The sequence below is a fragment of the Thunnus maccoyii genome, chromosome 1 (assembly GCF_910596095.1).
Source record: "Thunnus maccoyii chromosome 1, fThuMac1.1, whole genome shotgun sequence".
NCBI lineage: Eukaryota > Metazoa > Chordata > Actinopteri > Scombriformes > Scombridae > Thunnus > Thunnus maccoyii.
Window position 1 is genome coordinate 29,998,592 of NC_056533.1, and position 12,777 is coordinate 30,011,368.

Sequence of the window (12,777 nt, forward strand, 5' to 3'; positions counted from 1 at the left end):
ATTACTGATTAATCCACCGATTCTTTGTGTGGTTTTGTTAAATGTTATAAATTGTGATAAATATCCATCCCGAGATCCCAGAGCCCCTCGTTACTGTAGGAAATGTCTTTTTTTTTGGTCCAACCAACAGTCCAAAAGCCAAAGATAATCAGTTTATTATCAAAGAGGAGTATAAAAAAAACATCATAAAAAAGTTTTTTGCTTGAAAGATTATGTGATTATCAGAATTACAGATCAGTTTCCTGTCAGTCGACTAATCGTTGCAGCTCTAAATACCAGTATATTCTGTATATGATAAGCCAGTATGGGCGAATACATGGGCTCAGATGAAAGTATGGCGAGGTTTTTTGTTCCCTACTGCAACAATTAGGCATTTCAAATGTTCTCCGGCTCTGATTCGCCTCTAACTAACTGCTTCTTCATAGAAAAGGTGGCCGAGGCTCGTGGGTTTCGATTTCTCAGAAGGGAGGTTGAAATATTTAACACTGAGAGACATAACATAAACTTGTATCATTGTTAAATTATCCAGGGGACTCCCATGTTTCTGTGATGACGAGCATTGACGAAATTGCTAAAAGAAACCGGGAATACTTGTGCAACCGGTGGGTTTTCCCACTTTAACACTCTTATCTACTGTTAGTGTTTCTCTGTTAAAAAACAAATACTTTATCATGCATGGATGTGACTTTGTTTATGAAACGTATTGTTCAAAAAGAGCGGCTGTGACATGATCAGCTGCCGTACTTCATCTACTTAAATACAAGCGAGCACTGTCATATTAGCACGTTGACCTGTGTGTGTGTGTGTGTGTGTGTGTGTTGTCAGAGAGAAAGACGGAGAGTGTGAGAACGTTCCAGTGAATCTTTTTTTTTTTTTTCTCAGATAATGTGTCCATCTAAGCTGCCACTTCCAGCCTCACCGCCCTCCTCCCTCATCCTCCCTCATCCTCCCTCATCATCCCTCATCCTCCCCCTCCTCCTCCCCCTCATCCTCCCCCTCCTCCTCCCCCTCCCTGCTGTGTTTTCACTGGAGCTGTGGAGAATTTCATTTGGTTTGGAGGCTCAGCTGCTCTCTCTCTCTCTCTCTCTCTCTCTCTCTCTCTTTCTCTTTCTCTTTCTCCCCATCCCCCTTCCCCCCTCATCCCCGTCCACCCGTCATTCTCACCAACGAATTATTACCCTACACACCACCCGCCAGTCCGACAAGAATCTACCAAACATACCGCGAGAGATGAGACTCCAGTTAAGATCGCTCAGCTCAAATTGAACACTAAGACTATGTCCACACCGAGGTGACTAATTTTGAAAATGGTTTAATCTCTTCTTCAACAAAAGTGCGCATCACAGTCAACATCTGGTGAGGACTCGGCCTGGTTAAACCTATGTATTATATATATATATATAGTGTGTTTGAATGGAGCCAAACTCACAATTTAATTCTTCTAATTTACATTTTTTGTCAAACATCTGCACCCAGTATATAAATAGCGACATGAAAGCAGCTCAAAAACGTTACCTACGATCAAATAGTACATCATTGTTTCTGAAAAGGTCTGTTTCTGCATTCACACGCTGAAGCAAAGGCCAGAATTTAGAGATTACTCCAATCTGGAGAGCATTTTCAAAGAACTCTGTTTTGGGGAGAGAAATATGTATCTTCAGATTTAGCCAGCTTAATGCGGACGTGATATTGGAAACATGGATGTCCAATTTTCCAAAACAGATCATATCAGACACCGTTATGTTGGTTTTTATTGGACTGTCCAAAAGTAAGCCTACATGGCTAATATTTGTTTCAGATGTAGTGTTCTATAAACATTCAACAGAGATGGAAATCTGTTGGACATCTTTACTATCAGGGTTTATTAGAGACCAGATTCTTTTTGCCCAGTGGCCCAACTCTGGTTTCTTGGGACAGTTTGGACAGTTACAGATGTTTTGGAACGAGGAAGCAACACGTCTCATCAAGCATAAGACAGAAACAGCATGAGTCAGAAACAACACCATAACTTTTTAAGGAGGGTTTAGTCATGTTGACTTTTGGTGAAAATACAACATTTGGAGCCGTCATACCTTCACGGCTGCACAGTCGGCTCTGCAACGGTCTGTATAACTCTTCAGCTGAACATTACAGCTGCAAAGATAAGTCGACTGACAGAAAATTAATCACAGTCACTGTTATATTAATCTCTATTTTGATAATCAATTAATCATTTCAGTCATTTTTCAAGCATTCTTTCTCTTTGACAGTCAATTGAATATCTTTAGGATCTGCACTGTTGGTCAGACAAAACAAGCAAATTGAGAGCATTGAAGTGGGCTGTCATAGACCAAATAATGAATGAATCAATCAAGAAAATACAGCCCTAGAACCTACTAAACATGCACTTCTCACTTATCATACACCAGCCCAAATATGTTGATATTTTCTATATATTCTACAATAGGAACATCAATTTTACATAAGTAAAATTATTATAATTATTATTATTTTTTTAATCTTTCAAGTCAAAGATGTCAGAAACATTCAGCGAACTTTGTTTAAAAGTCGATTAAATTCACATCCAAAGTTGTAATGTTCATAATAGAAATAGTCAAAACTTTGTTGAGGCTCATGTTTGACCAGTCAGCAACATTCAGCACTAAAACGTAAGAAAGCACTACCTTGGGAGGGACTTTTTTTGGGGGGGAAAAACCAGGATCCAAGAACAAAAACTGGAACTCGGTTCTTGTGGTCGAAAATCCGATAAAATTTTAGAGTTCCTCTAAAGGTTAGTGGAAAAGTTTCTGCTTTGAAAAATACTGAAGGTGAATAAGGGCCTGGTGATGAGTTACTCTATAATTATTTCTCTTTTTATCTTTCACTATTTTAATTTTAGGACTTTTTACTAGAGTAGTTGTGGTAAACAGAGTTGTTATTATATAATCATATTCTACAGTATAAGATATGCTGAATGAGGTCGACTATAGTATTCATTCGGTGTGTATATACGTGGTTATTATTGTACAATAAAAGTTCAATAGTTTAATATCCAATCATGTGAATGTATAAGGGTTAAGCTGAGATGTCATAGGACATTAGATACATTCATAGGATGTTGTCCAGTTTGGGTTTGAGGTTTTTATGCCTTCGCACTGGCGACCGCCGTGGCCGGAGCTGTTATGTTTTCGGGTTGTCCGCCAAGGACACTGTGACCTCACAAACCACATTTTTGGCAGAAGAAGAAGATGCTAATTATGACAAAGTTTCGAACAACTGTCTAATAGGATAAAATGATGAAGTGATGACATTTTATATCCAAAAGGTCAAAGGTCAACTTCACTGTGAAGTTATACTATTTTACAAAAACACTTTCCTGGCCGTTATTCAACGCCGTAACTCAGCAACAGAAGGGGAGATTGTGACCATATTTCACATTTAGTTGGACACTGAATTGGTGACGCTAATCTTGGGCGTCCACATTGAAACTGTGGTGATTGTTTAGATCTTCTGTGCTGCCCGGGTTGAAGATGTGTGTGAATCATCCACATTTTAGTATTTGTAGCTTCTTTGCAGCAACATCCAGATCGGAAACATCGTCTACTGTCATGGCTACAAGTCTGTCTTCTATCAGAATCAACTTTATTGGACGAGCTTGTGAACACATACGAGGAAAATACACTTTATACCTTATAGTCAGTTCCTTCACGGGAGCATATTTCTAGTTTCTTACTGTAATTCTGCAGCGAAATGTGAATCAAAACTCTTTCTGCTTCTTTTTGATCAGGTTTTTGTTTTTAAAAAAGAATTTTGTGTCGTGGTTTACTTGCACGAAGGAATTTCATCATTCTGGGTTTTTGTGTCACATTTTGGTCAAAATCTTTTCCAGGGACCTTTCCACTCGGACGGGAATATCTTTCTGGTGGACGCAGTGAATCCTCCTCTTTTCTTTGGCACAAAAACTGTCACATTTAAATATACAGGAGGCAAAATGTCACCGGCCGGCAATTTAAAGCAAAGAATCCACACTGGTCTGCATGCTGTGTGTGTGTTTATGTGTGTGTGTGTGTGTGTGTGTGTGTGTAAGACCTCCCCTGTTACCACTAGCTATTCTCTTCATGTTGTATCCTCTCTCCCTCTTTCACCCTCCTTCCTTTGTTGCTGCTTCCCTTTGCACCTACGTGTCACGTTGTTTCAGTAAAACAATACAATAGAGCACATTCCCCACCAAAACCTGCTTTGTTTAAACCGGTCTCGGAGCTGTGACGGCGTGATGCTCGCTCTCGTTTCAGAATCGAGGAAAACTGTAGACTTTTAAGTAATTAAGTTGAAAGATTTTCACTGTATTGTCACCAGATCAATAAGCACCATCTGCCACATTAGCTGTTAATGTTGTGACACTATAAGACCACAATGCCTCTTTGCCACCACTTCACAGCATCTCATGGTTGTTCTTCAGTAGCTTTGATCAGCGTCACCACTAAAAAGACTTGAACTCTGGCACCTGGTTAGTTGATTGATTGCTTCATAATTACTGAAGGGTTTGCTGTTGTAGCACAACTGTACATTTGACTCAAAATAATAAGGAAGTAATGCCTTCTTTATAGCTATTCCTTAGTTTTTTTTAGGTAACACATGGTGCAAATTATTGGATTAAATTAGGAATTTATCAAAGTTAATTGAAATTTAATAACTTACTGAAAGATAAGGTTATAATTTAGCCAAGAATTTCAGTTTGGACAGACATACCTCGCTCGAACTTCATTTATCTAAAGTCTGTCTGGTTGGAAACTTTCCTTATGCAAATATAGTTGTAGCAGCTTCAGTATACAGATGAAATTCACATCGCTATCAGTAGCTGCTGTTTCATACCGCTGGATTTATCAGTGTTTTTTCTTCAGACCACATTTCACATGAATCCTTCCTGCTCCCTCATCTCGTCTCCACTTGTTTACTTTGATTTTACCAAAAAAGAACAAAGAAGTTGCCCCCCTCCCCTCCCAATCCCCCCCCAAATTGATCTTTGAGTGGGCATTCAGACCGAAAACAGCCGTGAGTTAAAACAATGGAAGGGGCTGTGTTGGTGGAGGCTTGTTGTTCCGGTCTTGAAATACCATCCAGGAAGTCCAGTTTGAGTAACAGATGAGTCTGAAGGCTTATCAGACACCAAAACACAGCACAGCGGTTTCTAATACAATGAGACAGAATTATAACAAGTCACAGCGGCGAGTATTTTATCTTTCGTCTCTCACCAGTCATGAAGTAACACTCTATAAATACTGTGTCAACATTTTAAAAAGGCTTATTTGCACGTATTTGATTTGTTAATAAAACACCTGACTGCATGATGTTGCATTTACGTCGCAGCAAAAGTTGAGCAATTTTCAACTTTTTCTTTTTAAGCAATTGTGTGGTTTTTTTTAGCCATTCAAAATGAATGAGGTGGCTGTTTATCACACAGAGTTGTTGTTTGTCTGAACATGGTTTAAAGGGGCTCTGTGGAAGTTATGTTCACAATAACTAGGTTTCCATCCAAATGTAGCACAAATTTTAATCGAATTTCCAGAAAATTAGCAAAAGAAAAATCATTTTAGTGCGTGTTTCTATCCACTGCTGTTATGCCAAATTTAGAAGTTGGAAGAATAGAAGTTGGCTCATAGAACAGCTGGTGGCGCTAAGTTTCTAGTCGAGTCACATTGAAACAGAAGAAGAAGAAGAAGCAACAAGATGGTGTAATTAAAAGGGTGCCAGTTGAAGCTCAAACAGTGAAAAACAATGTTGAAAACGTGATGGAAATAAGACATTTTTGTTCGTTTCATGTATTAAATTGATCTTCATCACTCCACACAGATCAGATTTTTTGTTGTTGTTGTTATTAGCCGAGCATTAAAACATTTTTGCGATGTTTCAGAATTTATGTGCAAATTGAAAATACAAATAAGAACAGGCGGACAGAAACACACTTAACTTAAGTGTTGAATGCATTTCCTTCCTCCTAAAACATTTTGCAAGGCTGACTTTTTGAAGTATTTAAAATCTTGCATTGTCTACATCCATGTTTACTAGCTTACAGTCTTCTTCTACCCTGCTTTTGCTGGCGCATTGCTGCTTTTCTTGGCGCATTGCAGCCACCTGTAGATTACTGGAATAGTGTGAAACCATTGGCAGGACTGTGCATCACATCGCCTGCATGTGCTCATGCAAACAAAACGGGGACGCAGTCGTAAAAGAGCTGTTCCCCGGTGCTACTAGAGGTCAGAAACTCCACACCTTTAACTCATGATCTGTCGTCGCCAGAAACAGGAAAGAACAGCGTCTTCTCCTTCTTTTTATCTTCTTTTTTCTTTAAAAAATCTGGTGGCAGAGACTTCATTTGGGATGGAAAAAAAAATGACATGTCTGGTCAAATAAATCATTCTGTAAACAAAACCGGGATCTGAATGCCGTTCAGCGGTGGTGGACTTAGAAGACGGAAGAGTTTAAGGCCACCGGTCTCGGGAAGGTGAATGATTGACGGATGGAGAGAGGAAGACAGAAGAAAGAAAGGAGAAAGAGGAGATAGTGAGAGCTGTGTGCTGCTCATCTGTCTCACCTCCTCCTCCTCCTCCTCCTCCTCCTCCTCCTCCTCCTCCGCCGCCCGCTCCAGTGTTTTCTCTCCTCTATTTGTTTTCCCTCTCTGTCTCTCTCTCTCTTTCTCTCTCTCTCTTTTTTCGAAGCCAGAGGAATGTTACACATCCGCAGTGTGGTGGAAGAGTGTGTGTGTCACTTGTTTTTGTGTGTCAGGTTTATGTGAGCCTGTGTTTGTGCTTGTGCGTATTTTGTCTCTCTTATGTGCATGTTTGCTTTATAGAGAGAGTGGGTGGGGGGCTTTGCATGTGTGTTTGTGTTAAAGTGTGTGCGTGTGCGTGTGTGTGTGAGAGAGAGAGAGAAAGAGAGAGAGAGAGAGAGAGGGAAAAAAATGGTGGGCAGCCAGTGTCATCATTTTTTTCACATCCTCACATCCCCCCTCTTCTCCACCACATGCATATTTCATGTAACTGGTCATTTATGTCACCAGCACGAAAGTTCCTTGGCTGCAGAAATACACTGTGTGTGTGTGTGTGTGTGTGTGTGTGTGTGTGTGTGTGTGTGTGTGTGTGTGTGTGTGTGTGTGTGTGTGTGTGTTTGTAGAGAAACTAAACAGAATAACATACAAAAAAAAAAATCTCTAAATGTTTAAAATCCACAGACAGCTGCCGCCTGCGTGCTGCACCTGTGATTGAGCCGCCTCGTCTTGCCGTCTGTGTTTGACTGATGTGTCGTTATAACTGCGGCGCGGTTCAGAGCGAGGCATCAGACTCGCATTCACATATGGGGTGTCTGCCTTATCCTCCATGAACGTGCATGTACCGTATGTCTGCAGTGACAAAGGACAAGGACGTGGCTATGTCCTGCCTGGTAATTGTGTCAGGATTTTGTTTACTATGTGTGTAGCTATGCATTAAAGGCAAGTGGCAAATGTACACAAGATGCAGTGTTTGGGCTGTAAACAGAGGCTGACCGGGCGGACTTTCTCTCTCGTTTGGAGTAGTCTGGAGATTGGCTAGAGCTCAGGTTTTATGAAGTAGGGCTTCATCTAACTGATGCTTAGTTGACTCAAGAAAATGTATATTGATAATTATTTAAGTCATTTTACAAGCCAAAATGCCAACACTTCAGTAGATTTGCTGCTTTTCAGACCAACACAGTCTTCTAAAGCTCAAGCTGACATCTTCAAATGACTTGTTTTGTTTAAAATATATATTCTGTGTATATATATTTAGTTTCTTGATATAGAATATTCTTCAATGTTAAGAAACTAAATATTTTGGTAGTTTTTTTTTAACAAAACAAGTAATTTGGAGACGTCAACTTGAGCTTTTTTCAGTATTTGCTGACATTTCATAGAGTGATTAATTAAGAAAATAATCAGCAGATTATTCTATAATGGAAACAATGGTTATTTGAAGAACTAATTTTCATTATTGATTCATCTGCTCATTATTTTCCAGATTGATTGTTTGGTCTACAAAATGAGAATACTCTTCTGAAATCTGTTTTGATCGCTTGTTTCGTCTGATAAACCGTCCAAAACGCAACAATATTCAGTTAATTGTCATATTAAACAGCAAAATCCTCAAAATTAAGAAGCTGGAACTAAGGCATGCTCGAGCTGTGTAAAAATTAACTTCAGCTATTAATCAATTACAAAAATATTTGACTAATCCACTAATCGTTTCATCTCTATGTGAAAGATTACCTAGATAGTCACGTTTTATCTAGATGACCTCTTCATCTTTGATCGACACAGCACACCATCCTTAACCTCAACCAGGCTCTTGTTTAAGATGTTTACCTGGTTAAATGTTAGAAAGTTGCTTCAATTCTCACAAGATAAAGAGAAAAAATAGATTTTTAAAAAATCTGATCATGCTGATTGGTAATTTGTCTAATTTGTCTCTCCTATTATCAAAAAAAACTATACAAAAATACGCAATATAATCTCAGAAAATCATCTAATCCTCACATATAATCGAACATAAAACCATAAAACGCAGGTTAGATTTGACCAACATTTTATCAGTAAATGCTTTCAAAACCTTTAAGATTGTCAAAGTGTGGTACTGCTGTCTGAAGCACATCGAGGTTTGATGCATTTGCAAGCCAGCTGTGCAAAGGGGTTTACAGTAAACTGCAACACTTTAGGGGTTTCGGTTCCTTTTCAATCTATTAATATATCACTTTTAATGACACAGTATAGCTCTGTGGTCGGACCAAAGTGAGAGGTTTCATTTCCACCTGGGCTGCCACTACTAAAAATGAAAGTAGTCTTGGTACTGTAGACATTTGGGGTGTTACATTTAGTTGATACTCTGATCTACAGTAAAGTAGGACAACTGTAGATGAGCGTCACTTCTGTCCTCCCCTGCATTCCAAGTAACAGCGACTTTGCCGTATTCTTGTGAAAATGACCATGAAAGAGTGCTCAGAGGAAGTGAAACAAAAGCTGATGTGTGAGGTAAGGAGTATTTTTCCTGAGTGATATAATTCAATATGCAGCGAAAGTGTGTTGATAACATTCAGTCAACCAGTTATTAAAAGAGAAAAAAATAGACTGCGTGGGATCAGTGTTCAATATAAGGAAAGTTATTTACATGAAATCTGATCCAGCGATGAAAAAAAGTGTTGTTGGTGCATCTTTGGGGTTTTTTGTTTTGTTTTTCAGGTCTAAAAAAAAATCGGTTAGGCCACAAAAAATAGCCTACAGCTGTCTTATGTGTCATTTTAAATGTCAACTAAATGCAGAAACCTAGGGTAACCCAAGAAGAATGTTAAAGCCTTAAAGGTTTAATCATTTGTGTAGACACTACGGTACACAGAGTCCGTACATAACAATAATAACTGTGTGTTTATAATTGATTAGACTAACAGAAACCAGACACTAACAGCCCTGGGTGCTTTATCATTTAGAGAGTGTGTGTGTGTGTGTGTGTGTGTGTGTGTGTGTCTGTGCTGTTTTATCCCTGCTCTGTCATTAACGGAGATGAAGGTAGGAGGTTTGTCAAAGACGTTCTTATAAGTCTACCTAGTAGTCGTGTGAGTGTCAGTGACCATGAAAACAGCTGATTCCAGCGTGCAAAGATTTCTTTAATGTCTTTCTCATCACTATTATTCGCTATAACACCGAACATGTGTTTAACGGATGGTCACGATGGAAGCTGGTTAATGAGCTCAGGTTGCATTTGAACTCTGTTTACCGTTCACCTACACCTTAAGATAAAAGAGCTTGTGTGTTAATCCTTCTGCTCTGTTTTTGTTTGCTCGGTTCTGTATCTTTGTTTAATCAAAGAGCAATGAGGGGGGAGAAAAAAAAAACCTGAAACACTGAAGGAAGTGTTGGTTTTCTTACGAAGTGACTGCTGGGAGCTTATCATAACTGTTAGTGGTTTGATTCTCAGAAAATTAGCCTACACCTACTCTAAATTTAGGAAGTTGTTTTTCTTTGGCATTACCACAAATGTTGATACAGTTCTGGTGAAAAATGGAGGGAAAGTGTTTTCAGAAAAGAAAAATCGGTTAATGACTTTAGATAGTGTAAAACTTAGCTTATCTTTGCTAGGTTTACATTTTGACAAGTGATCTGGTTTCATGACAGGCAGCTGGCCCTTACTGTTGTTTCTGCAAACCCGAAGCTGCACCTGAAGTCATTGCAGGCAACACTTTTTCTCAGGCTCTTGCTGCAACTCTTCCATCTCCAACATCCCCCCAGGAGCTACAACTCAGCCTCATGTTGAGCCAGGGAAACCCCTTTGTTGAATAAAGTTTTTTTTTCTTTCTTCAACACAATCAAAAACTTACTGCATCCAGTGCTTTGACTACTGCCTCCCAGTCAATGGTATCTGTAGTGTTTGCCAGTGATCTCATACACCTTTCGGTAAATGAAGCTGTTCCAATACTAAGATTTAAATGACATGGGCTGTAGTGCAATTAAATGCTTTTCTGGCAGAAGAAAAACTCTACAGTATAGTGATTTATTTCTATTACCTTTGTGAGGCAACCTGCCAGCTGTGCTGATCTAAGGTGTCTGAATGTAGGGAGAGACTCAGCCTTTGGCATTATCTAGAGGCAACGCATTTGCATCAAACCGTCTACAGACTGACAGAATAATGATGCAAATCATCCAATTATGCCTCTAAAATTCTATCCATGTGTTCTTTTTCTACCTGGTCAGGTTTGTAATGACAGAAGGGCCGAAGCAGAGCAGCACAAATGTCCTCTACCACAGTAAATTCCTCTAGCCTGTCTTGGGGGAATCTCCAAGCATTTCTAGGCCAGCTATGAGTAATGTAATCACACTTGTGTGTTCTGGCTCTTCCCTCTCAATCGATCACTCCTGGAACATCTCCAAACGGACACGGGCACAAATCATCCTTACTAGGTGCCTAATACACCTCAACTGGCTCCTCGCAGAGGCTTGATACCAATATCCTCCTGAATTACTGAACTCTTCTCTGTTTCTATGCACAGTCTCATTTGATTAGTAACCTCCCAAAACTGGTGACTGTAGGTGAGCTAAAGTGAACAGTGAATTTGTAAACTGAGAAGAAAAAAGCTTGCATTACTGCAACCGATGAACCAAACCAGTGATCAGTTTCAGGACCATTTAAACCATCAACCATAAGACTCTGGCAACCTGGTAGCCTATTAGTCAAGACACATACCACATAACCGCAACGTTCGAGGTTCGATCCTTTACTGCATGTCATACCCCTCTCTCTACATGTGTTTCCTGTCTCTCCTCTGTCGAATAAAGGCAAAAATGCTGCTGCTGCTTTGGGAGAAATAAAAATTTGTACCATGAATGAAAGTATGCTGCAAATAATGATTTGCTTCATTGATTCATTGCCACTCTGATTGGTACTTACTAAGTGCTAAAAAAAAAAAAAAAGCTAAGTGCTCTGTATTGCATCAGATTTGAAACAAATGTTATCGCTGCACCTGAAGAGTTCATTTCTCCTTTTTTTTTGTCATCCTCTCCATCTGTCACAGCAAATGGTGATGAGCCTGCGGGTGTCGGAGCTGCAGGTGCTGCTGGGCTACGCTGGGCGCAACAAGCACGGACGCAAGCATGAGCTGCTGACCAAGGCGTTGCATCTGCTGAAGGCCGGCTGCAGCCCCGCCGTCCACATGAAGATCAAAGAGCTCTACCGACGACGCTTCCCCGCAAAAATGGTATCTCACTCAGAGCTGGCCCTGCCCGGACCACACCACCCGGCCACAGCTGGGGTGGTTGGAGGAGGGGGTGCCGCACTGCCTGCTGGCCTGACACAGCTGGCGTATGAGGGTCACGCCGGTCATGGTGGAGCCCCTTCGCCTGCTGCCTTACTACCCCTCTCACTGCTCGGTCCCGGGAAACACGAGTTAACCGGGTTGACGCACCACCTGTCCACCTCGACCACACTGCACCCAGTCCACCCAGATGTTAAGCTCCAGAGGCTGCCCTTCTACGACATGCTGGACGAGCTAATCAAGCCAACCAGTCTAGGTGAGAGGATGTGTGAGTGATTTTTGTATGAGAGGTGGTGTTGGATTTAAGGGGAATGATGGTAGATGGATGTATTTAATCTTGCTTTGCTTGCACCATATATCATCACACTGCAGAGTATAATAAACGAGCAAGAATTTCCTGGTGAGTAATAATTCATTGAGTCAAAGCTGGTTTCAGTTTTCAGCACCATTTTTATTTATGGGGTGCTGTGGAAGAACAAAGCGTTGGACACATACCATATAACTGCAACTTCGGTTCGATTCCGGCCAGGAAACTTCATTGCAATCTCTCCCTCTCTCTTTCAATATGTTTCCTGCCTATATATTTGCTATCAAACTATCTAATTAAGGGAAATATAATCTACAGGGTTGTGGATATTTATATCAATAGATTATTCCCATAATAATCATGGCAGCAGTCACAGAAAACATTGACATTTTGTGCTTCCTCTGCTGTGGAGAGGCTCCCCGTCAGTGATGTGTTGTTGTTGCTGCCTGCTAATGTGTTGACAGGGCACAGAGACGTTGCTGCAGAAATATCATTTTCATATTTCTCTCAAGTGTTCAGAGTAAGCAAAGGCCAGATTTAGTTCCCGAGAGCTGCAATAGAAAATATTAATTGGGTGTTTTATCCACCATTCTTTCAAAAAATATGAAGAATTTACCTTCTCCGATTATCTTGTGCTACTTCAAAGGCCTTACCGAATATTGGTAGTACTTGCTCAGATGTTT

General features: G+C 40.2%; 1 protein-coding gene across 2 annotated transcripts in view; it reads left to right on the plus strand.

Annotated features, from left to right (window-relative positions):
* Nucleotides 1-12,777, plus strand: part of LOC121900515 (E3 SUMO-protein ligase PIAS1-like) — a 60,971-nt gene that overhangs the window by 15,828 nt on the left and 32,366 nt on the right. For both annotated transcript variants that reach the window (XM_042416932.1, XM_042416939.1), the window contains exon 2: nt 11,548-12,043. In XM_042416932.1, coding sequence (XP_042272866.1) covers nt 11,548-12,043 — 496 coding nt within the window. The remainder of the gene's footprint in view (nt 1-11,547; nt 12,044-12,777) is intronic.